The 26,554-nt window shown below is 43.1% G+C and overlaps 1 protein-coding gene across 1 annotated transcript in view; it reads right to left on the reverse strand.

Moving 5' to 3' along the window:
• Positions 1 to 6,114: 6,114 nt before the first annotated feature.
• The window catches only part of SYT3 (synaptotagmin 3), a 39,518-nt gene continuing 19,078 nt past the window's right edge, over positions 6,115 to 26,554 (reverse strand). Inside the window, exons 3-9 of the mRNA XM_063300978.1 lie at positions 23,774 to 23,914; positions 21,329 to 21,710; positions 19,438 to 19,993; positions 10,628 to 10,748; positions 7,996 to 8,167; positions 7,121 to 7,250; positions 6,115 to 6,226 (exon numbers count right to left, since the gene is read on the reverse strand). Of these exons, the coding sequence (XP_063157048.1) occupies positions 6,140 to 6,226; positions 7,121 to 7,250; positions 7,996 to 8,167; positions 10,628 to 10,748; positions 19,438 to 19,993; positions 21,329 to 21,710; positions 23,774 to 23,909 (1,584 nt within the window). The 5' untranslated portion in view covers positions 23,910 to 23,914 and the 3' untranslated portion in view covers positions 6,115 to 6,139. The remainder of the gene's footprint in view (positions 6,227 to 7,120; positions 7,251 to 7,995; positions 8,168 to 10,627; positions 10,749 to 19,437; positions 19,994 to 21,328; positions 21,711 to 23,773; positions 23,915 to 26,554) is intronic.

The following is a 26,554-nucleotide window of genomic DNA, read 5'->3' on the forward strand; positions in this document are numbered from 1 at the left end:
GCTGTGGCTCTGCTTGCTGAGCATGTAGGCATTGTCAACATCTGTTGAGAACTTTTGCACACAGAACAGTGTGCTCATCTGATTTGGAAGACTGGTGTCATTTGGTTGAGATGTGAATGGGACAAAGAATGATGGCTGAGGAGATGAAGCAAGGAGGGTTGCTGCAGCCCCCATTTGCTGACTGTTGAAAGCTTTTGAACCATGTCCAGGGAGTCATCAGTATTACAGCTAAGCAATCCATACTCACTGAAGAGAAGGTCCTTAATTTTAGCCTTAGCTTCCATTGTCAATCCAATGGAGCAGAGCAGAGCATGGCAACGCACAATGATAGAAGATTCCATAACTCTGGCTCTGTATATATATGATGAGCCATATATAATTCCTGTTTGGCAAAGTGTCATGTTTCTGCATGAAAAACTTGACTATTTGCCTCTTGTTCTTTGGCAGAGGAATTAGAAATGGGATATTTTCCAAACAGCATGCTTGATACATGGCAATACAAAGGGAGGGAACTACTTCCCCGCAGTTGAATTTGCATCCATGGTATCAAATCTGGGTGCAGAGTGATGTTGACAGTGGCAGTGTGATTATGATACCTCCACTGTAACAAAGGTAGGTGGTGAATATTGGAATAAGAAAGAATAAGGACAGAAAGAATATTGACCTTTTTGAACTTTGGTGTTGGAAAAGATTCCTGAGAATACTGTGGACAGCCAAGAAAGCAAACAAATGGATCATCAAACAAATCAACTCAGGAGTTCTCACTTGAGGCACAAATTACCAGGCTCAAATTATACTACTACAGAAACATTATGCGAAGACCTAGCTGTCTGGAGAAGCTCTAATGCTGGGAAAGATGGAAAGAAAGAGGATGACCAGCAGCAAGGTGGATGGATTCAGTTACAGTGGCAATGAGTTGGAATGTTGGAAGACCTGAAGGACCACATTAGGGACGGATTGTCATGGAGAAAATCTATTTATGAGATATTTTCTAAACAGCATGCTTGATACATGGTCCTTAAGAGTTGACACCAACTTGATGATACATAATCAATCAATCATGGAGACAGCAAATAATACCATTAATAGCATAGAGGTCAGCATGAGCTCTGCTAGGGGATGAATAGACTGCATTCTGAGGATGCAAAATCTGGGTCTGAGTAGCCTCAGCAGGTGCAGGTCTGATTAGCTAAAAGGGAGGCAATGATCTCTGCCAGGCTCAGATGTGAGATCTCTCTTAGGCAAGAATCCTAAGGACAAGGGGAAGACACTTGCAAAAGCTATCATGAGATAAATCCAAGACATGGTTAGATGATGAAATTCAAGAAAAATATGGATGGCCATTGTGTAATTATTTGCCTTACTATATCTTGGGCTGTTCCAGGGAGAATGACTCCACTGACCACGGGAGGGCTGGTCTTGAGAAGACCAATAAACTTCCCGGAAAGAGATGGCCAAAGGGGAAAGTCTTGGTTTCAGCTAGCCCAATGGATAAAGAGAGTGATCCAAAGTAGATCTAAAGAGGGATATGCCCTAAATCTCCCCTTCTAAAGTAAAGTTTCATGCCTGAAGGGGACAGGGCAGTACAAAAAGAATTGGAAAGTCTGTAAGCAGGACTGGCAGTAGTGGAGTTGAAGGTTGTTGTGGAGAGGAACTTGAGGCAGCAGGAGGCAACAGTACTTTATCCCTTTTCCCCTGGAACTGGCCTCTTAGAAGGTCTTGAATCTGTCATGGAAATTTTTCTCAGTGCTGGTAATGGCATAGCAAAGATCCTCAAATCCTCGGTATGCAACGGAGTTGATCTCTCAAGGAGAGGGAGCTACTGGGATGGTGAACATAATAGGAAACCTGGAGGAAGACAAGGGGGTAAATAGCATTGGAATCTGCTTACCATTAAGATTGCTACTAGTGAGTGGCTCACAGTGAGAAAAGAAGTTGCAAAATGTGGTCCTTGGGGCCATATGATCAAAATCGAGATACCTGCTTTAGGATGCTGAGGTGTCCTGATGAAGTTTTGAAGAATAGGTAAAAGAATGAAAAAGAGGGGGGAAAGTCTAATGAAGTGTAAGTCGAATCAGCTGAATGTGCTAATGCTACGGCAGTAAACAAACTGGAGTTTCAGTGGAGCCTTGTGTAGTCATGTGGTTTGTTCGGGTGATGGGACTCCCACCTAGCAATGCTGAGATCCTAGACTCCAAATGGGGCTTTGCACAGGTAATCCATGTATGTAACCTAGGCTGTGGGCTTTGAGTTACACTATTAGCTTTTTATAACCCTTCCTCTTCCCCTAAACTTCTCTGAAGCTCTACAAATAATATTTTGGTTCCTGCAGCTCCTGATCTACCACTCATTTAAAGTTTTGTCCCTTGAGCTTATATTCTTGTTTAAGACATAAATGCACTGAGACTATGGATACCAGAGTACTTCAAAACAAACCACCATGCATACATTTGGTGCTCCCAAGATTTGGCAAGGTGGGAAATGGGGAAGCTATTCTAACCCATCTGGAGAACACCAGGAGAGAACAACAGTATCCCAGAGAATCTCCAGTGTGAAGATTAGGTAACCTATCTGTTCTGTCTTGCCATGCCAGTTGATGGCAGAGTAACTATGGAATAGGATTGGGAGGGAGATCCAGATCCCAATTTTTACTCAACCTCAGGAGCTCACTGGGTGTCTTGAAGCCAGCCGCTTCTCTCGGCCCAACTTATTTCACAGGGTTGAAAGAATGTGACAAAAGACTGACCTACTTCAGCTCCCAAATATGTGCCATTTTAAGATGCAAGAGGAAAGGTGGGATATAATAATAAAATGGCCAGTATCTTGGCTACCGGAGCAGCAGAATTTATCAGTTTGCTTCCCTTTTCTGGAGTGATGTGGTTGGGACACAGAAAGTTGCCCTCCTCTGTAACAGATGCTCATACAGGTCCCTCCAGCTAAAGAGCTTAGCTCTCTCTTCTGATGAAACAGGGCATAAACATCTGTTTTCCCATAACATATTGGTCGAATGTTGAATACAGACTCAATTCCTTCCTTTCTCTCCACTGCTATACTGTACTTCTGCTTCAAAAGTCTTGAGTTCCAGAGATACTTGTTTCTTTTTTTTTCTCCAGTTTTATTGATGTCACGGTTTTAGCAGCAGCTTCAAGTTCCAAACTATTGTGAAGAGAGATCACCTTCCGGCCCCCTCCCCTCTCCCGTTAATGCCAGGAAACTGTAGCCAAGCAATTGGGAGAGGTATATGGCTTTTCCAAAAAAAGGGGGACAGAAGTTTAGGAAGCAGGGCTAATTCTCCTGTTTTATCCCTCCCCCCTCCGCTTATTTCACACATTTAGAACAAAAAAGCCGACCATAAACAGGACAGAGTTTCAGAGACCAAGACAAAATGACAAATGGACGTGCCTTAGGGGGAGAGCAAGAAAAAGAAAGACATTCCAAATAAAAAAAAAATGGGGTACATAAGGTAATAACACAGTGGGGACTTGAGTGGGTAGCACTAGGACATCTTGATTCTCTGACCAGGCACTGTCCTAGCTTAAATCTGGGAAGCACTCACACACTCAAAATGAGTGGAGGGCAACCATGCAAAATCCAGAAGCAGCAAACTTAATGAGACTTAGGAAAGGAGACACAGTTACTCCACCCCACCCCCGATACATTTACACATACATATGAAAGAGTCCAGAATTGGCTGTTGACATTTGGAGTTAAGGTAGGCCCAAATCTAATTCCAGGCCTTAATTTAGTCCATTATGGAGCCACTTTGATGTCACAAGCCTGCTTTTAATCTGTAGAAAGATAATTCCATCGTGGTTCTTGATGCAGGAGGCATAGCAGGGCATATTGGAGGTGATGTCCACAGGGAGCCTTTTTGTGTCACTTCCAGAATCATCCCTCATGGTGATGAGGAAAGAACTAATTTTCTCCTCCCTCCCTCCCTTCTCTTGGGCTGTAGGTTCATGAAGATGGAGGGAATGGGTCCTGCATACTTTCTGGTGCTATGGAGAAATCTTGCCCCCACCCCCCATCAGACCAAACACCCACAAGGACATGCCTTCATCTCTCAAGAGATCTGTCGTGAGAAGGAAAAATGAAGGAGATGAAGAGTTAACAGTCACTGGGCTTAAAGTCACTGCTGGGAGAAGAGTTGAAGCCTATGCGGGGGAGCTGTGTTGAGGTTGGGAAAGAAGAATGGTTACCTGCCATGCCTGTTTCCTGTTACGCCTCCTGGATGAGACTTTGTAAATTGAACAGTCTGAACTCTAAGCAGCAGCTCCATAGGGAAGGGGAACCTGTTGGATTTCTGCCCACTGGGCAGCTTTTGAGAAACAGAAAAGGTGACATCTCTAGTTTTCCATCTTGACACTTTCCATAACAAAGACTCCAATAGCATGCATGTCAAAAAAGATCCCCCACTCCATTCAGATAAGCTAGAAGAGGGAGGGGGTCTTTTTTTACTCCAGACATATCCCTCCCACATGAAAAATGCTCCTTGGTAGCTGCCTTTATGGCTTTTGAAAAAAAAATGCATCAGGCAGCAAACTTTCTGGGGAAGATAGGGATTGAGGGAAGGCAGGAACTTGCAGTCCTTCCCTCAGATGATCTCCTACTGGCAGTTCCTCTTGGATGGATCTGAGGAGACGTAACACTCCAGAAAGTTCTGAGAGCACATTGCTGGAACCTGAAAGAAAAAAGAAAGGCCATCCATTGCTTTCTCCTTCTGCTTTTATGTTAGTAAAAATTCCTGACTTCGCCAGAAACTGAGTTGTGGGGTTGTTCCTGGAACAGTCCCCAGAACTTAGCACAGCCCTAGCCCAGATTTTAGGCTCTGGGAATGGCTTTGTTGCTCACAGCACTTCTATAATCGATCAACTGGAGACAAGGTTCAAAGTAACTCAGCCAAATATCATGCAGCCAAACAACTCTAGAGCATGTACGGTGCTGTGGAATTTGTTTTGGGGGCCAGAATTGGAGCCTGTGCAGAAATCCTTTTGCATGTCTATCCATATTCACAGCAGCCCGGTTTAGACAAGGGGGGAAAAAAAGCACTGTATTTAATTGGTTAATAATGGCAACCTCATCTGGATGGTAGCCACTGGCTAAATTGCTCCACTGCATTTGTGTAGCTATCTGTTTTAAAATGTTTGAATATTTTAATTTGTCCAGAATAACTCCATGGAGCTACTAAATGAGAGTCACTGAACTTGCTGATTTTGTTGAGTGACATCACTGCATTATCAGCAGTACCACTAACTGACAGTTCATTTCCAGGTCCAATTCAAATTACAGGTGCTCATCTATGAATGGGTTGGACCCAAAGTATGTTCAGGAACATCTCCCGTGAGTAGGACTCAGGCACACTGATTACTTTTGGAGGCCCTCCTTTGTGTTTTAAGTTGAGTGTAGAGCAGTGTTTCTCAACCTTGGCAACTTTAAGATGTGTGGACTTCAACTCCAGCCACATATCTTCAGGTTCCCACAGCTGAGAAACACTGCTTTAGATCTTGCCCTGTAGCTGCCTAGCAAGGCTGGCTGGTGAATTCTGGGAGTTGAAGTTCATACATCTTAAAGTTGCCAAGGTTGAAAAACACTGGTGTAGAGAGTAAAGAAGATGACCCTGATGGGGAGAGGGAAGACCCATTACTAAAGCAACAAAGAGGGAAACATTGTTTGAGTCCAGACAATTTGGGAGGATCATGGAAGTGTCTCAGACAGACATCCCCCTAATTCACATGAATATAAAAGGGGGAGGAGGGAAGCACAATCAGACTTGCAGGATTATGTTACTATAGCCATTCTAATAAAAGTAGTTTTTGAACTATGCATGATCTGTTTCTTTATCTGGCCCACCCTGTAGCGCTGACAATAAGGGCCCCAATACTAAGTGGCCAGGTGCCCCCTAAATAAAGTCTTATCCAGGAAGCCCCATGTGGCATCTACTTTATGGACTTTTTGGCATCAGGATCCTATAAAAGAGTAATCTATATCATTAATAGCTGGGGCACACATGGAGAAGTATAGGTCATCTCTGAACTGCTATAGCTTCTACCAAAATGAAGGTCTATGTCATTTCTCATCCCATGTCTATGTCCCTAAGACACTTACAGTCCCTGCTGGCAAAGGGCTGCTGGTGGTTGCTTTAGTCTGAATGAATGCTTTCTACTATGATGCTAGGTTTGTCTCGAGCTGGAGGATTCTTGCTGATATAGCTGTTCAAAGTCTTCTCCTGAAAAATGAGAGGCAGCAAAGAGAAAAAGATCAGAGGGGCAAATGTGATGCTCTCAGACTCTCCACCCACTGTCAGAGCATTCTGACTTAAAACCCCAGTGGCTGAATTTTGAAGCCAGGAGCCCCTACCTCCAGTTGGTCCAACTTTGGTCCGACCTTTGTCCTCCATCCCAACTGTGTCTTTCCAAAACAGATCCAGGAGCCCCAACTCCAAATTCTGCCCCAACTTAGGACATTATACAGTCCTGACAGCTGCCCTTGGCTTTTAGCCCCTTGCTCCTCTATGGTACTTCAGTGATTCTGGAATGTTGTTCCGCTGTGTCACTGAGTCTTGCAGCATTCTTCAGAGACAGAGCTTTATACTCAGGATGCACTACTAAGTTCTTGGAACCGTACTGCACCTTTGCAGCATGAGGATGCATAATGGGCACAACACTTTCAGCCAACAGTCTGGGGCTGCCTCATTACCATAAAAGCCAAGTGAAAGACAGGCCATAAAAGGAATATACTGAGTAATTTACTGTATTATTTGTAAGAATGGGCAGGCTTTTATTGTGTCAAGGGCCACATTTGTTTGGAAGTAATCCAGGAAGGAGCTGAATGATAATGGTGGGTGGGAATTAAGCAAGATGTGGATGGAGTAGCATTTTTTTTCATTGTCTCCTCCCCCTTCATAGGCTTCCCCATTTTTCCTCTGTCTGTCTATCCTGTGCCCAGGCAGCAGGTTAGAAAAAAATTGTGCTTAACAGAGATCTTGACAGTGACTTGCAGAATGCCCAATTTCTTGCCTCTATCTTTTTTTTGCTGAGCTGGCATTTTCCCCTTTTAGTTTCCAATGAAGCAATGGGATGGGCACAGATCAGACCTGCTGCTGTCACAGTATCACACTCACCTCTACTAGCTGGTGCCAGTGTTCAATGGGCTTACGTGGATTTGCCAGCATCTCAGCCCAATGATCTCTCCCGGGCCCATCAGCATCACTGCCCACTCGACACATGCCAATGACTTCGTTGTGCCCAATGCTGTGGAAGTGGAGATTATTTCAGAGCCAGCCTCTCACAGAGGTGGTGTAATGACTGCCTATTCAAAGTGACCATCAGACTCACACAGGGCTTTCATGGATATCTGATTTAATAAGGAATAGTATGCAGGATCACAAGCAAAGCTGAGAATAGTAAAAGCGCGGGATGTCTCCCAATAAATCCCCAAGCAACTCCCAATCCCTCCCCCCGAAGTCAGTACAATTCCATGCCCTGCAGGTGCCCCTAACAGTTCCTGCCAGTCTGCAGGAAACGTCCTTGACAAGGCGAGATAACCCAAACATGCATTCCTCATTCTTCACTCCTCGCATCGCAGCCTGGTACAAGGAACAGGAGCGGCCCCCTCCCATACAGCAACTCGTGTCAGCCCCATGGCATGGGAACCTGTTATGATGTTTTCCAGGAACATTGGAACAGTAACCATGACAGGTGGAGGAAAATGTCAACATCAGTTATGTAATTTGCCTGAAAAGCTAAAGACTCCCTTAAGTGACACTATGACCAAGTGGTTTGCCATTGCCTTACTCTGGGTTTTTTTAAAGAAAACTTCAAGTCTAGCCTATAGCCCTGGGTTTTCTGCAGATCTCCCATCCAAATATTAACTAGGTCTGATTATTTTTTTGGGATCAGCCAAGGTCAGATCAGTGCTAGCACAACCATGAGCATGCCTCTTCTGCTTAACTCACTGGAATTTGGGTGGATGTGCATGTGCGTAAAGGTATCTTACCAATCATAATCCATGACTGCCAAGGTAATGCTGACATGCTCCATGCTGTCCTGGGGAATGTCGAAGACAAGCGCCTCATTGTAACTGGGGTTCAAAGTGTTTTTCTTGATGGAAGTCTTGCGCTTCTTCAAGCGCCTCCCTTCACACATGAGCGATGCTTTGACATAGGGATCTGAAAAATGCAGGTGAGGGGTAGAGAAAGATGGTCCAGAATTACAGGGGAAAGCAGCCACACCAAATTTATACTGAGCTCCATCACTTGTAGCCTCTCTAATATTCTGCCCCATCCACTGCAATTTCAACTCCTTTGAAATACAAGAGAGATTCAGACTTTCTGGTTGTTGAGTAGTGACAGGAATCTTTCCCAATCCCATCTGAATGAAGTTTTCATGATTGTGGGCACTGTCTGCAATTGCTTAGTGAGGACTGTTGGGTCTCTCTTTCACGCATCTCTACAAAACCAGCATCTTAAGGTCCAGTATACATGTGCAAGAGAATGGTATGGCAGGCTTGCAAGGTGAGGAATCACGTTTCAGAATACTTTTCTTTATGATGTAATGTCCACAAGCAGGAAAATACCATTGTAGGGAATGGGCTGGGCTGCGTACAACCTGTTTTCCTAATGACCTACTATTTCACAAACTTTCTTTGCCATCAGCAAAATACCAGGTAGCAAAACGTTTGGCACTGGCCCTACCTCCACAATAGACCTGTCACACAGACCATCTGTTTTCTTTGGCAGGAGGCATATAGTAGGTGCAAGTGGGGCTGTGCCCACCCACTCTATCCTGCAATTCTAGATTATATAGGAGGTTTACTACTGTACAGCAGAATCTGCTCTTCAGTTCTCCACTACCAAAATCCATAAAAGTGAGGCTTGCTCTAACAAATTCCCACTTTTCCTAATCAGTTGTAACTGCAAGTCCTTCCTGTTTGCCCTCCTTAGAGGGTTCAGCTCTGGTTCTCATCATAAGCACCAAGGACCAATCTTATCAACATCAACTTGGCATTTTCTAATTCTTAAGATACATCCTCCATATCACAAGCATACAAAGACAACTGCCACTGAAATGTATATCCCTAACTAGAGGCAGTACTGAAATTCATTCTGTTTGCATGTTTATGCAAACTAATGGAATTCACCTCTCCCAAATGTACAAGCAAGCCAAAAATAAACCCCAACCCACTCACACAGAATGCAGATTTCTTTAAAAAAAAGCACAAAAGGCACAGGTTAAGAAACAATTAGCATACATACAAGCATATGTTATGGAAAGCTCATTAGAAAAAAGGCTACTGTCTATGCAAAAAAATTATTCTAGGAAAAGCATGTATAAGAATGTATTTATTAGGAGAAATGAACATCAGCATTTACAAACTGCTGGGGAAACAGGCCAAACATAATTAATATGGGAAAAAAGAGACGCTGAGCAAAACTAAAATTGACAAATTGACAGATTTGCTCATCTGAAGCTGAACGGTGTCCTTGGAATAGCAATGAAGCATAATATGGCCCATCCCACCACCCATCTTGTTTCCTTCTCAGAAACTCCTTTGCTGCCTTTTCTGCCCTGTCTAATCACTCATTCTAAATCCTGCCTCCTTTCCCGAGAACAGGGATAGGGCGCCTGATGCTCCCTAGATGCCTCAGATTTTAGTTCCCAATCACCCTAAACAGCATGGCAAGGATCAGGGCTTATGAGATGCACCTCAAACATCTGGAGGGTACTAGACTGCTGGTCCCTCCAGGGTACCATTCTTACTTCTCACTGACCCCAAATCCTTACCTACATTTGAACCTCCTCCCTGCTAAGCCCTTCATCAAGCTTCGGTGAAATCAACACCCACCCAGAAGCTCCTCCTTTCATTCTCTGCTGCCACCCCTTCCTCTCCAAATGCATAAAGGACATGATTCCAGTTTACCAGCACCTTAAAATGCACCAGCCAGGCCTAAGTGCAAAATAGCGGGTTCAGGTGGGCAGGCGTACCCTTAGACACACACTCCACTCGTGGATTTCTTTTGGCAAGAGAACAGAGGCCCAATGGCATGTGATATAAAATCTCTTAATGCCCCTCCACATAAACATAGTCTACATTTTTCAAAGCCAATATGTTTCATTTTGCAAACCCTTTCACACAAAATCCCATACTTGACTCTTCCTTCTCCCCCAAACTTCCTCTTTTAGCACAGCCTAACTTAGGATAGAGAAGAAAAAAAAAAAAGGGGGGAGGAGAAGTCAATTTCTGTTGTTTTTTTACCACTTTTAAAATAATCTGGAGTCAGAATGTTTTGTCAACCTACAGCAAACCATAGACATTTATTTGTAGATTCTAATTTTTCTTCCATCTTCTGCCCAACTTTCCTAATTGACAATCCTCCAACACTTGATTTTGGATATTCAGCTTTCTTTCCTCATTTTTATTTATTTATTTATAAATTTATTCACCGCCCATCTCCACCTCATGGGGGACTCTGGGCAGTTTACAACAAAATGTTATTCATGTTACTGTCCTCTTTCTCATGGCTGGTCTCCATCTAAGTCAGTTACTGCTCTACTGACAATGGCCCAGCTATTTTGCTTCTGGAACTACTGATCATGACCCAAACATCGGCATGGCCACATCTGCTCACCAGAAAATCCAGTCAGATCCATGGCTTTGAGGTTGGTAGCCTTGATGATGGTGACTGTGAGACGACCAGCTGTGGGCAGGTAACAGAGGGAAAAATTCACCTCCCCAAGGTCTGCTTTTTCCTAGGAGAAGATGGGAAAAGAAATGGAATGGTTTCAGGTCCTTAGCTTAAAAAAGAAAACCTCCACTGAAAGTATTGAATCCGAGGCTGGACAGCCCCCCTGCCAGCCATGCCTAGATTGCATCTTGCATTGTAGGCCTGACATTGGGCAGGGGCTGAAATAAATGACCACTGCTTCCCATCCAAAAATACTATGATTTTTTAGGAGAGAGAAAAAAAAGTCTCAAAAAAAATACTGCTGACAGGCAAGCATTCATCTTAGTGTGTTATTTACAGGTTTCTGACATCAGCTAAACCAGGTCTGAGATTAGGGTAGGTGTTTTGGGCTGTGAGAATCACCTTGAGGAAGAGGAGGAAGAGCTGCAGCCAAGGCAAAAGTCAGATAAGAGATATCTTAGCCCAAATCAGGAATGGAATTTGAGATGGCCACTCAGACCTGACCCTCGCTAGTTCTCTGCAGAATAAAGGCGGAGGTGGGGGGGAGGCACATTCAGAGTTGCAAGATTGATGTCAGTCCTTCGAGGCTGATCAAACTCGAGCACAAAGTCATGAACACTAAAACTACTTTTATTAAAGGGTTACAGTAACAGAATCTGGCCGCCACACATGCCATAGAAAATAAGCATGACCAGAAACAAAGCAGATTCCCTCATCAAACTGTAAGAGTCAATACACATCCAGCAAATAAAAGCCAAATATCAATCCCTAGTCAGAACGTAATTTAATTTTCATTCCACCTACTCATATTAAACTCAGAAATATTTGTAATTACTACACTGAAATAGTTATCAGTCATTCAGTTCCTCCACAGGGCTATTTTCTCATGTTTGGATTACATGAACACTTAAATACATACACAAATATTCAGCATTAATTTTGCTTGTTGGAAGCTGGTTGTGAATGTTGCAGATGGCAAACACGTGACCGCAGGATGCTGCGATGGCCATAAATGCGAGGATTGGTCGCAAAGCTGTTTTTTTAAACCTCTGTAACTTCAAATGATCACTAAACAAGGCAGTCGGTAAGCAAGGACTACATGTCCCATACTTGGTGAATACAAACATTGCAAAATAATTTTGATATTCTTTTAAAGTTGGAGGCTTGACAGCCAAAGTATTTACATTTGTAGAAAGAAAATGTTTGCTTAAAAGCATCTGAATGATCATTAGCACTGGGGAAGTACCATTATATATAAATGTTGATAAAATGAAAGTTAGATTACCAGTGCACAGGTTTGTCTACATATTTGCGATCTTGTAGAAGTTAGTAAGGTTCAGGTATGATCATGTATACTGGAATGGTGCCTTACAATCTGCAAGTCTTAAGGTACCCAAACTTCAAAAAAGGATCTGAACCTTTTGGCCCTGTCCTTTTCAATGATGTCTCAATGCCACCAAGCATATCTCCTGAGGCCTCCAGGCAGGACAGAAAGAAGACATGTAGCCTAGGCTGAAATGGGTTGACTATCCCTGCTATATCCTGACATGGTCCATGGATAGGCAACCTTTCTGGCCTATGGACATGTCTGGACTTTAGGGAACACATTACCAAATGACTGCTTGGTGGGTGTAGTGAGTCAAACAACACAGCTTCCCTTTCCCTGCTGTAATCTTAATAAAATAAATTTAAAATGATCGTGATCTGTCTGTCTTGCTTAGCCGCAGCTACATGAAGACTGTCCTTTTAGGGTTTCAGAGAAGAATATGTGTTAGGGTCTGAGGAAGAAAGAACACCGCGCTGTGCTATGCAAAGCACACTGACCTAACCATATACATGTCCCTCATTCTGAAATATTAACAGGTACACAACTTTCTTCCCCAGCATCTGAATTCTAATGTGAAGAGAATATGTACAGTGGGCCCAATTGGGAAAGCCTTCAGTGAGCCAGGCTTCCTCCTGCTTTATGGGAAGAATATAAGAAGCTGCCTTATGCTGAATCAGGCCACTGATTCAGAGCTCAGGGCTGTTGACACTAGAGTGGCCCATTTGCAGCCCTTTGCCTATCTGAAACATCCTTGGCAGGGGAACAATCCAGGCCTCTGGTAAGAGGCATCTATCCCGCTGTCCCCCAAAGCCTGCTACTTGGGAGAACGGAGAGTATGAGAGAGAGAGAGAGAGAGAGAGAGAGAGAGAGAGAGAGAGAGAGAGAGAATATGGATGCCTTCCCATTCTGGGCTCAGCCCCTTCCAGTACATGCTCCATGCAATAATTGGCAACAGATTATACCTGAAAGAATGTGGCCTTTGGGAGAACTGAAAGTTTTTTAGTTCTGGTCTGCCCTATCTGGCAACTTCCGCAGAGTATCAAGGGATGAAACTGGAGACAATGAACTATAGACTTTGACTTCTTCATCCAAGGCATTGATCTTCCTCCCAAACTGGATACAGCCTGCCCCTAACCAGGTGCTCTTCAGATATTTTGATTTCAATTTCCATTTAGGGTAAGAATTATGGGGATTGAAGAATTCAAAGCATCTGGCAGACTCTTGATTGGAGAAGATCCGCATTGCTTCTTATGCTCTAATGCTCCTATTAAGCATGGCAACCTGGGCCCACTTATATAGCCGGTCTACCATTTAATGATTCCCTCTGTATTATTTATTTGGTTATCTTTTTAAAGTATTGGTACATTACCTTTCAGGCCAAAACCTTCCCAAGGAGGCTTGCTTCAGAACAAGAGAACATCAGGAAGAAAAAGAAATCAATAAAACCACAATCCAAAACTAAAAATGTTTAAACTTTGAAAGAAAAGTATACATACAGTCTAAGCGTCTTCCTGGCCCCTGGAGCAAGAAGGTATGGAGGAAAAAGGATGTTTGTGTGTACGGAGAGAGGAGAAAAACATCTGAACCTCCACCTGAAGTTAGAGGTGGTACCGCCCACCTTGATGAAGAAAATCACAGTGGTATAAGTTTACCACTTCACTGACAGCAGGGATTTTTAAAAAGGGTATCTTAATCAAAACTATTATCTGCGTAGAAGGAAAGTATTATATTACATTGCTACTATCTTGATGCCGCATGCTATTCACCACCAGAAGTCTGAAATTAAACAGGTCTACTTCCCACATGGACATCAAGCTAAACCTGTGGCATTCCTTCTTCTGATATCATTGTTAAAGGCACAGCAGCTGTGATGTAAACCAACCAACCAATTCCAAAACAAAAATGTGGGACAGGAGCCTACAGGTTGGGATTTCCAGTCTCATACTATGGACAAATCCCTGGAATTTCAGCCCAGAACATTTCCCTTTCCCAAAGGATACCCATAATAGGAGCTCAGGATGAAAGGGAAGGCAAAGGGAGCAGATGAATTTCAGCCCTCCTCCCCGCAGTGACCTGGCAGGGCATTGCTTCCTTCCTCAATATTTTATGCCCTTTTACCAGCTCCGCCCCATTTGCAGCCTCATCAATATGAATTAATCTCTCCCCTTCTCCTTCTTCTCCTTCCTTCTCCTCCCCAGCACTCCCAAATCATCAGGGTCCAAAGGGTTTCTTCAATTGACCATCATCCAGGCCAAGCCCCAGAGGAATGTGAGGCTAAGCGCCGGAGAACCCAGCATGATGGACCACTGATGGCTCAAAGGCAGGAAGATATGTCTGGGAGGAGGAAAAGGAGAAGAAGCAAGATGAGGAAGCAGCTGCCCTTCATATTTTGTTTATTCGTTCAGTTGCTTCCGATTCAAAACAGACAAAATGTGCATTGAGGCTCAAATTAGAATGGTGGGTTTTTGGCTTGTTAGTTGGACACCTAAGGCATGGGGTTCCGTGGAGAAGACTGTCAGTCCAGCAAGCCACTCCCCCTGTATCATTCTGAGCAATGCAGTGGTTCAATTCACACAATAGACTAAACCGGCCTACATAAAGGTTTAACATGATGGCTTCGTTCAGATTATATGCTAAAATAATGACTGCAGAAGCTGTAGATAGCTTTACAATGGATTCTCTATTAACTAGGTAGCTGGCTGAACTTGGATATCAATCAGGTGTTTAAGCCACTGGATTTACACATCAATTTGGTGCAACCTCTGCCCCCTGAGCTGAAAATGTCACTCCCTTCCGGCCCTTGTGACATTAGTACACCGTTATCCATCCCTACAGTGGCCCTCTAATGCTGAAAAAAATTAGATTTATGAAAGTAAGCTGACATTGATTAATATGAAAAGCTTTTGATGATTCATCCATGATTTATTCCATTTATGCAAGTCATGACTTAGGGTGTTTCCAGAAAAGACTTTGTGCAGTTGCCTTGCTCCAGTTATGGAATTATATGGGGGAACCAAAGTAACCAACTTCTACTTTTAACCCTCCTGTTTTCCCATTGGGTGTTCCATCTTTCTTTTTGCTGGAGAAAATACATTAAGGAGAGGAAGACTAGATAATATGCAAGCTGCCTTTTGATGTGTGGGGCTGTGAATTCACAGCCTGAAAGCATCCCAGGTGATGAACTGATACAACATAGTGGTTAAGTGCCTGTCGCTATCTCTCAGCCTAGGCTATTGAATAGTTATGAAGATAAAATGGGGATTCAGGAACCACATTCTGTGCCTCCTTGAGACCAAAGATAACAAACCTGAGCAAGTCTAGAGAGGGATTTATAACTTCCATAAGAATATTCTTATGTATACTTATATTTTCATGAAAGCACTTATCTGATCCAGCATATGGCTGCAAAGAGGGGGTGGGGATATGATAACACTATCAAACAGAGGAACTGCCGAGTAACACATGAAGGGCATCAGGTGGGTGGAGTGATAGCAAATGGATGTTTCTTTCAACATTCTATTCCTGCCAGGCAGTTTGGGTGCTCCTAAGAAGCACAGATGCACTGGATCAGATCAGCCATAATTCCTTCTAGGAAGCATATAAAAAAATGAAGGCCCAGAGGAGCAAAGAGGATCCACCAAAAGCTGTCCAAAATAATTCAAGTTTTTCTCATTAATTTGACAAATACATTTTTTTAAAGCAGGAACATTGAAAGATGTTTGAAACAAGTCAATGTTCCAACATTGGAAGAGTTAGCTTGGTAATACTGTACCCACTACAGCGGTGGCAGCTCTATAAATATTACAGGATTTCTGACTATATTAACCTCCTGACTGGAGTGAACAAAATCAAAAGGGAGGGCAGAGATTTTACATCTCTCCTTTACACTGACAACAACAGCTCTCCTGAGGTTTCAGGCAGGGCTCCATCTTTCCCAACCTAACCAGGAATTGACAAGAATTGATTAATATTTTGTGTGCAAAACAGGTGTTCTATCATTGAGCTATGGCTCTTCCATCAATTACCCACTTATAGGAGATGTAAGGACCCATAACACTGTTATGCTAGTCACTCACTTCTTAAAAATCCTTGGTAAGGTGGAGATGATTCTTAAGTGATAAGGTTGTTGACAAGCTGAATAAATTGTGACATGTGCAACCTGGACTGCACTGGATGTTCATTGGTGACAATTCCTTGGGGAGAGGGAAAATCCCTAAAGTATATTTTATAAGTATGTATTCACTGCTTCTTTCCTGTCTAAACTTGGGTGCAACTTGGCAGCACAATAGCCAAGAGCAGATCTGGTGATATACTGAATAAACCCATTGAAATAATTTCTCAGTTAAATCTCACTGATTTCAAAATTTGGATGTAACTCCAATTCGATCCAATCAATTAGAAGTCTCTGGGCAGCATGTAGCCCTACAGCCTCAAGCTGTGCACCACTAGCATTGGAGATACAAAAAAAGGTGGGTCTGTTACGTCTCAGTTCATATCCAGCTTCTAAAAAGACCCATCCCAATTCCTGTTAAGCTCAAATATTCATGCAATGCCACGTTGTCTAACTCCCATATTTGGAGGCAAGTACTGTTGCATATGTAGCTAAAACACCACCACCCGCACACAAGAAGGAACTTCTGGTAGGCACAGGGAGAAAACACTACAAAGGACTGGGTAGGTGGGAGAGAAACTGTAAGAAATAGATAATCCCACACATCCCAAAAAGACAGGGTGCTCCCTGATCATGGAATGCTGTCTGATTTGCAGGAGGGAAAACAAACAACATTGGGAATCAGGTAAAAGAAGAAATGGAATGGCATATCTTGGACAGAGACACCCCCAGTACAACATAATCCCATTTCCCAAATGAGAATCCTAGGAATCTTTAGCAGGACTGAGTTTTAAGGCAGCCTTCTTCAGTCTGGCTCCCATCCAGATGTGTTGGGCCACAATTTGCATTCTCAGCCTGCTGAACAAGGATAACAACCATCTGGTCCCTAGCCAGAAGTTCCCCAGCCATGCGGGAGAAGACTGCACTCCTCCTTCAGTTGTCTAAGACTCAGGGTAAGTCTCTATTCCATAACCCCATCAGGAACATCTGCTTGGTCTTGCTCCCTTCCTCTGTTCCATTACTTCCTCCCCCCCCCCCCCGCAGCTGATTTGCTAAAGCTCAGGAAGAAACACACAATCAGTAAGAATGCATTCAACCAGGAGGAAATTTCAGGCCTTTGGAGAAAGGAAGTAGACAAGAAGGAAAGAAGCCAGAAATCTTGGACTTGATGGGAAAGGAGAAATCCGAAGTTATGAGGAAAGGGGCATTTACTGATGGGTGGGGAGGAATGGCTGCCTCACACCTGACTGCCCTAATTAGCCACCAGCTTGATGAATAAGAGCCTAGCTAAAAATATGCACAGAGAGGGAGAAGAAGAAAAGCAAGGGAGTTGTGCCAACAGCATCTCTTTGAGAAAGCTCAAGGGGAAGGAATGAGGAGGGGGAAGAATAGGAGCAGGGAGAACCCAACAGGTAGGTGGACGTCTGCAAGAAACCTCCTTGGTTACTGCAACCCACCCACTCCCATATCCTCTTTTGGTTTTACCGATTCTCTCAAGGGAACCCCTCCCCTGCTCATGACATTTCCCATTCTTCACCTCTGCCCACACAAATCCTTTTATATGATCCATTCTTCTGACACTGTGCACATTTTTAAGTGTCCAAACCATTTTTGGACATCCCTGCACTTATCTTTTGGAAGCAGGACACCTTTGAGGACGGAGCAAAGAAGAGATATATGAGTGAACCCCCCCCTTTTTTTTTGAAAGCAAAAGCAAAGGGAATCAGAGTGGAGAAGTTTTCTGAATCTTGATGGCACTAGTGTGCTGTCTACAGAGCTGGTAGTGAACAGTGGCCAAGAGTAAAGCTCATGAGCCATGAAAGCTCACCTTAATTAGGAATGTATTAAAGAAGAAACTATTCCTGCATACCTTACGAGTGATCATTATTGCTACTACTATGAGCCTAGCAACAATGATAAGGCTGTGGTTACACCAAATTTCTACAGACTTCGTATTTCACAGAGAAAGGCAGGCTTGGATCAAGCCTATTGTAAGTCTTTTGTCCAGCAAGCTATGCTGCTTTCCTGACCTTGTCCATAACACAATATCTGTGAAGGCACATATAACTAAGTGCTTGCATATGGAACAATCATTCAGAATCCTTTTTACTACATATCTTAACCTGAAAATATCCCCTGTGCTTTCTCAGGAGTAAAACAGTAATGCTTCCCATGGGCACTGACTACAGACAATTTCAGGAGCACAGACCAAACTCTGTGTTTAACCAATGGGAAATCTCTTCTGTAGGCCTATGATTGTTCTGCCCTTATTTCTCTAGTTTGTACACACGAACTGCCAATCAGAGCTGCGCTTTCATTGATTAAACACTCTGACTGGTCAGAATAGCGCCTGAACATTTGCCTCATACTTTTGAGTTCTGTAAGAATTAGAAACTAAAAAGAAAAAAAAATTGAAAGCCGGACATCAGGACGAATTAACCTTTTTAAGATTTGGAGCTTCGCATGTAGTCACTTTATCCCAGTAATGAATCTGAGACTGGTGAAAGGTCTGATTTCAACCTAGCAGTAGTTGTTCCAAAAGAGTAATGTCCCGTTATGATTGGCAGGGATTGCCATTTGCTGTGAACGTAATCAGCAATTGCCTTTTCAAATAAGCAGAGAATGTTTCACCCCTGCCTGCTTATCATTCTGAAAGCTAGCAGGGATTAAACTCTTCCTCATGCTCCTACCAGCTGCTGCTTCACTGCCATGCCACTTTATTTCTTTTATTATAATTATTTTTTAATATCTTCTTCCTAGGAGTTGTAACATTGCATTGCAGCCAAAAGTGTCTTCACGGGGAGCAAAGGAAGCAAACTCAGAATGTGGGCAATGCTTCCTTCCTCATTTTGCCTTCAGTCCAAATGGGACTACCACCATCTGAATGGTGCTCAGGAGGGATATCAACCAATGGAGCACAGCTGTGCTACTGTTACTTTGTGCCCCCGTTCGAGCTCTCCCCAGTCAAAGAAGGAAATTGACTTTCATGGTGTGGAAATGTTTACAAAAAAACTCCCCCCCTCCTTTTCAGGCAACTATTGTTATCGATTCGTGAATATACAGTAGCTGGGCTATGCAGCTGCATTGATTGACTGAATTGATGAACGCACCAAGCTAAAATGCCGCATTCAAATGCTGAATAGCTTGATTAACCAAATGAGACTGCTGAATTTGGTGACTAATTCAGTTAGGATGCATTTAATCACTTGAGTGATTTGCATCATTGGTCAGAGCTTACTCTTTAACTCAAAAGTCTGGAATGCATCATTCAAGGGGACATCACTTCTCCCCCAATCAAGCAATAGCCCCACTCACCGAACTGGCTTCCATGATGTCCCTCCAGAGGGGAGCATCATTGTCCCGCTCAGCAATCTCCAGCAGGTTGTCCAGGACAACTTGGCCAATGAGGTCGTGACGGGAGAAGCGGTCAAAGTCATAGACACTGAAATGAAGTTTACGTGAGGGCAATTCAGCAAATGGGACGTTGAAGCTGAAAGTCTCATTGAAAATAGGATTGAGTGTCTTGCGATGCACCTTCGTTTGGAATTTCTTTTTACGGTCAGGCAGAAGGTACATTTTCACATATGGGTCTGAGAATCCATTCGCATCTTTGGCAGGTAGGTCCAAAGCCCGGAGTATCCTCACCACCAGCTGCTCTGTGCCATAGGCATAGCGGAGGGCAAAGCTCAATTGTCCACAGCTTGGAGCCTCCCCCTTCTTGGAGTCTGACTCACCCGAGCGCTGTTTATACAGTTCAGGTTTTATCTGCCCAATGCTTGTCACCTGCTCCACCTTCTCTTCTCCTCCTCCATGGACTCCGGTGTCTGGGCTGCTCAACTGCTGGGTCACAGGACGTGGTAGGGTGTTGTACCTGCAGGGAACAGTTAAAAAAAAATACAGCCAGAGGCACACATAACCACATATCCATTAGATTCACCCCACAAATCAATAATCCTCTGTCCAGGATAGAATTAGTGACTGTCGACATCCTGGCTTTAGCTTAAATTGATTTAAAACTCATGGTAGGATTCAGAGTTAGGTGATTCATTAAAATCACTGAAATTTAAGTTAGCCACAACTAATGTTAAGCGCCATTGCCTTCAGGGGGTCCATTCCAAATATAGCTAAATCTGGATCAACTGCGTTCTGAGTGTATAAAAAGAAGGACCAGATTTGTACATGCCTACGTGAAGTCAAGAAATGCAGATGCAGTCTTGGAAAAGGCACCCCTTTCTCAGAGAGAAGCGTGACGGCACCTGCTGTAATGTGCATACAGTATGTGCCTTCCACAAAGAGAGCAGGTGTGCTTTTATTCTTTCAAATTTAATAATTTGATTCAATATACAAACAACTGATTCAGTATGATATCCCTAATTAGTATTAATTTTTTGCTTCTTGTAGTATGGACAAGAAACAGGAGACACGTGGACAAAGATCGGTGAACTGTGAGATGCAGGAGGAAAAACTGATCTTCCAGTTGTCTGAGGGACTAGCTGGCAAATAATCAGTTCTTCTTCCTTTGCTTATGTTTATGGACCAGCAACATGGTTATATTCCAGCTGTGTTCCTCCTGTGCTACTGTACCTCCTCTTTGTCCAAATTCCCATTAAAACCCCCCAACCCTAAACATTTGGGAAGCTGAATGAATTGTACAAGTGAACAGTCTACCTATCCATATATCTATAATGTGTATTCTGAAGCCAAAACTTACTTTTTTGAAGGGCTGCATCTTTTACAGTTAAACCAAACCTTTTCAAGCAGCACTGTGTTTCAGAATACTGCAAAATGAGTCAATTATTTATGTATTTATGTGTGGGTCTCATGATGTCAATGCTGCAGTCATGAGGACCAGACTATCATCTGGCAACATGCATTATTTTCGTTGTCCTCACTGTGTCCTTGGGAGTTATTCCTAGTATTTCCATTTTACAGACAGGGAATCCAGGCTAAGGGACAATGACTGAAAGCCTCTTACCTTACGGATCAATAAGGCAGTTCCTGCCCTCAGGCTTACAATTTAAAAATGTGTGACATGAAAAAAAATGGGGCAGAAAAAGAAAAGCAAAAATACCCAAGCACCAATTATTAATGTTAGACAGATAACAGATAGCATTTAATGTACATCCTCCACATAAATATCAACCTGTACAGACTCAGCTTTAATGCTTTGCTTTCCCTGCTGCTTCCTCCCCTCCTTGCAACTCACCTGGGAGTGGGGGCCAAGCTTGCCACTTGCTGGTGGGAGTGGGCATTGGGAATGCTGCCTTCCTTGGTACTGGTCTGGCCTTCCACGGGGAGATCAGGGGAGGTTTGGCTAACCTTGAGGTTGGCCTCGGGGTAGGAATCCATATCGAGGTATGATCTCTCCGGCATTTCAGGACCCAGTTCCACCCGCTCAGCCAGGAGGTCCCCAAAAGGCGAGTGGTGGAGATGAGCATGGAGGGGATGCTCCTTGCGCTGGGTTTGCGATGAGGATCCTTTGTCCCGCCAGGGGATCCAACACAGTTTCCAGGAGACAAAGAGGGAGACGCCCAGCAGCACAATCCCACAGAAGGTCACAATCACTGACAGAAGACTAACCAGGATCTCTAGAGGAGAAAAATGGAGAGGCAGATACCATGACAAAAGGTCAGTGGTAGGTTGTCTTCTGTGGTCATCTGACATCTTGGCTAGTTGAGCTCTCCTCATTCTATTTGCTCCCTCAGCCTGCTGAGAGAACCTAGAACCCTGGACTATTAGCACCAACTGCTAGGAGGCAGAACACATGACAGCTCAGCTGTTTCTTGAGCAGCATCTTACCATCAAACCAGTCCCTGAGTCCCTCTTCTGCTCTGCCCACCTTTTGGAAGAAATAGCCTCAACTTGACTATGTCATGATCTGCCAAGCACTAGAAGAGGCCTCCATATGAAAAACTATGCATCCTTCATTTCTTGGCTCCCTTGGCAGAGACATTTAATTGGACACTATTTATTTATTTATTTAGTTTTTATCCTGTCTTTATTATTTTTATAAATAACTCAAGGCAGCAAACATACCTAATACTTCTTCCTCCCCCCATTTTCCCCACAACAGCAAGCCTGTGAGTTGAGTTGGGCTGAGAGAGAGTGACTGGCCCAAGGTCACCCAGCCAGCTTTCAATTATAAAGCCAGTCTTGATTAAATATGGAGGTGGAACTGTAAAAAAATGCTATACTGGGAAGAAAGGGGAAGGAGTCTCCCCCCACCCACCCCACAATAAATTCTAGTCCTTGGGGCCAGTATAGCCATCTTATAGTTTCATACCAAAATATACTCACCATCTGTGTTCAACAAATGCACAACATTCATTCATTCTTTCTGGTATAATCCCTCTGTCTATATGCTATCAGCAAGGAAAGGCTGGAGAAAATCTGTGTCCCCCTGCGAGTTTTATTTACCACATGGCAGAAATAGAGAATTCTGACTACTTAGTTTCAGATGAAAAGATTTCCACAGAGAGAGACATTCTCGCCTTGAGGAGGATATTCTGGACAATACACTGGAATATGATTTTGCTGGCCAGTGACTAAAAGTGAAAGAATTTGAGGATCTGAATGCTAAGGAGAATGATTTATTGACTGGTCAAAATATTGGACAAGAGGTTGAAGCTGAAAAATTTTCAGATCCCATGGAGCTAACAGTGTCTGTTCCTCTGACTACTATCCCAAGGACTCAAGCATGTGTCCCATATTGTGGTTCTCTGAATCCTTGTATCTCATACTTAAAAGCTGAAAATAGTGCAAACTTAAAGGAAAGTATTAGTAATTTAGAGGGAAAAACAAATTGAACATTTCATGGCATATGGGGCAGGGGCAATAAGTGAGTTATGACTTCGACTCAGTGTAACCTTCTCCATGTAGATACACATGTTTATGCATTTTTACACATTTCTTGTTTGTAATGAACTGCAGAATTTGGGTTTGATGAAGTACTATTTCAGAGAAAGCACTATATTATGAATAAAACAAATAAAAAATCATTTTTTCTTGCTAGTATACACATTGACTCTCTATATTCAGGTTTCCTAGTGTTGTTGGTACATAGGAAAAATCTCTTATGCTCTTTAATAAATTTTCACAGAGACAACCAAGAAAAATAGAAAAACCATCTCTCATTAAACTAACTATTTAAAGACAATTTAAAGCCCAAAGGCACAGACATATACAGAAGAATTCTATCACCTCAATAAATACCATAACAATTGCAATAAATATAGCTGTAATCAAAATCAGATGTTTCTTCCACTTGAATGTATTTTCCACTGCACAGCTTGAGTGGATACATTTAAATTGCTTGATTCAAAGCATTTCCCAAGAAAAACCCAGTGAACATTCAGAGTTTTCATTCTGGCAAAGGTGATAGGAACTAGAAGCCTGATTTTTCTATAATGCAAAAGGAGTTCAAATTGCCAAGAGGATCCTGCAAGACTCATCAGAATGTCTTTCTGTCACATGGAGCTATAAGACAACATGCAGGCATGTTTTGGCCATTCGTTCATTCAAAAATATTAATGTATTAATATTCAATCCAACAACATACCAACACAGACCCATGAACTGGACCTAGGCCATAATTTTTCATTGTACTATTCAGATCTCCTCTCTAGATATGCTCATACACCAAGCTTCTCACCTGAGTTGATGGGACCCACGTGACCTGTCAGTTCCTGGCACTTCTCACGTTCCTGGGCAGCACATGTGTTGGAACACAGCACATGAAGGAGCTCCATTGCCTTGCGATGTCTATCCTCATCATAATCTCCTGACATGATGCCTAAACATTAAGTAGACAAGATATTTTATTGCATGTTAAAAACATCATGTGTGACCTTGGACTATGGTGATATCTGCAGTGCAGGTTGTTACCTTCCTTCAAGTTGTTGCTGATTCTCATTGCTGGCTGAACTTTGGCATATCCCTACATTATACACAAGAGAATTGAGATTCAATCCCTGCTGTCTTCAAGTAAAAGGACCAGGTGAGCCACTGCCAGTCAGAGAAGGCTATGTTGGGCTAGATGGTCAAACAGGTTGACCTCGTTTTAAAATAAATCTTCTCTTCAAAGAAGTGCATCCTTTATTTGAAGGGCCTCCAAAATGACTGGTCATCACTTAGATTCTGCTATCTTCTGCATTTATTTTAGCCACTGATGCTGAAGGAGAAACAAACAGACCTACCCCTCCAAGGGAAAACAAAAAACAAAACAAAAACATCCTCCATATCTTCCATCCCTGCCCACTATGGGAAAAACTGGAGTTTTGATGGCTGAAGTAGGCACAGAAGCAGTATCATGGGGATTAGCAGAGGAATAAGGCAGGAAGCAAAATATATCCTATATCAGAACTCTAGAGGAACAACATTCGGTCATTGTCTATAGATGAGGACCTGACAACCCTAGAAGAGAAGTCATTTTCATGTTTACTTTACATCTGTTGAAACCTCTCGGGATTCATATCGCCAGAGCCCAAAGTGGATGGCATATCCAAAATGTGTGGAAACTACAAAGCAGGAATGGGAAGTCTTCATGAAGTTCTGGGGAAACAGGGATTGAACCCCAACCAAAGTCTTACCTATCAATGCAGGCAAAGGCCACGTCTCAATCCACCACCAGCAAGTGCAGGGGAGAAATAAAGTGGTACTGGCTCAAGGCCCAAAGCTATTATTTTATTCCTTCCCTGAAAATAATTGCCTAGGTAGTTGTCTTAGATAGCCTGAGCAAAGGCACACTAAAGTTTAAGCATGGATCTGGGTTCAATTGGCTGAAGAGGGACTCTGAGTGTGCTTAGGCCTGTGATGATCTTTCAGCTTAACATCCCAGATGTTGTTCTTGTGAGGTGGAACAGGCAGAGCAGAGGGGTGAAGAGGAAACATGTATGCGGTGGAGCTGTTGGACAGAATGTGAGACAGAAGCTAAAGGATCCTCTCAGAAACAAGAGGAAGAGGACTGCCAAATGCAGCAGTGCTGGCTTACTACAACTGGAAGTAAAATGTAGTAAGTCATTGGTGAAATGACTTCCAAATAATGCCATTAGAGATAATGAATATGTGCTGATGCATTCCAAGGAAGGAAGGAAGGAAGGAAGGACGGACAGATGGATGGACTTTGGATAGATTTAAAACCACAGGACATCAGCCTTGGCTGAAGACCAGTCCCATGGACCACATCACAAAATAAGCCTGGATAATGTCAGTATCAGGACATTTCTCCAGACTTATTAGTAAAACAAAACATTTACAGTATAAAATGCAAATAATTTCAATAGGAAGGAAGGTTATCAGTGGCAGATACCAATTCGTTGTGGACACTCTCTCCTTTGAACATTAACCATATATAAGGATTTGTTAGTTTGTTTGTTCAATTTCTATAGCCGCCCATCTCAGCAAGTGACATCTGAGGACGTGACATCTGTAGTTAAGCTCAGTTTCAGATATGCTCTAAAGGAGCCAGCAGCATGGCTAGCAAAGCACCAGCTCATATCCATTGTCTCACACAGAGAAACAAGACATTTCACCAATAAATGGCAGCCATGAAAATCGACACTCCGGGACACCTAAGGGCAACTCTACCTATATGGTCTCCCAGAAACAGTACTAAGTCAGAGATTTAAATTATCTAAACGGAACAGTGACTCTCAGGCTGAGTTCACTGCAGGACCCCCACCCCATATACCAGTTATCTCAGCCATGTATTAGCCATGATAATTGAATTGTTTAAATAAATGTCCTCTCAAGTGTGGCAGGGCAAGAGATTTAAGTAGGCGGGCCATGTCCCAATCCTCAATATCAATATACCTGCTGGCCTTGGCTGCCACATGTTTGGTGCATGAGTGATAGGCACAGAAAGCCTCAGCAGCCTGGGATTCATAGCCAGTTTGTGTGCCAGGTAGTGAACATGTGGCCAACAAGTGTTCAGGAGAGATGATTAATGGGTAGCCACCCACTCTTTCTACTTGTACAACCCACTGTAAGAGAGGGGCTGGATTCACATATCCAACTAAGCCATAGTGTGGTTTGTTTGATTTTGGCTGTTATACACACCCATCCATTGTGGTCTATCAATCATGGTTTATATCATATATTGTGAGAAGCCATCTAATTAGCATTCTCTATGCATGGCTTAGTGTGATACAGAAACCCAGTTTTTGGAAGGGGGGATTTATTAACCCATGGCAGCTAATACAAACACCGTGCAGTAGCATTTGAAAAGACTACCAGCTTTACTGTGATGAAGAGGGCTCCAGAGTCCATGAAAATTTATGCCATAAAAATTCATTAGTCAGGCTATGACTATCGTAGGCAGTCTGTGTTCATTAGAGGCCTTCCACCTGTTCTAGATTTCAGTAGTTAAGGTGCTGGATTAGGATAGGGAGCTCCGAGTATGAGCCCACCCTCAGCCAACAAAAATTAACGGGTG

This window comes from Candoia aspera, chromosome 4 (assembly GCF_035149785.1).
Source record: "Candoia aspera isolate rCanAsp1 chromosome 4, rCanAsp1.hap2, whole genome shotgun sequence".
In the NCBI taxonomy this organism is placed as follows: domain Eukaryota; kingdom Metazoa; phylum Chordata; class Lepidosauria; order Squamata; family Boidae; genus Candoia; species Candoia aspera.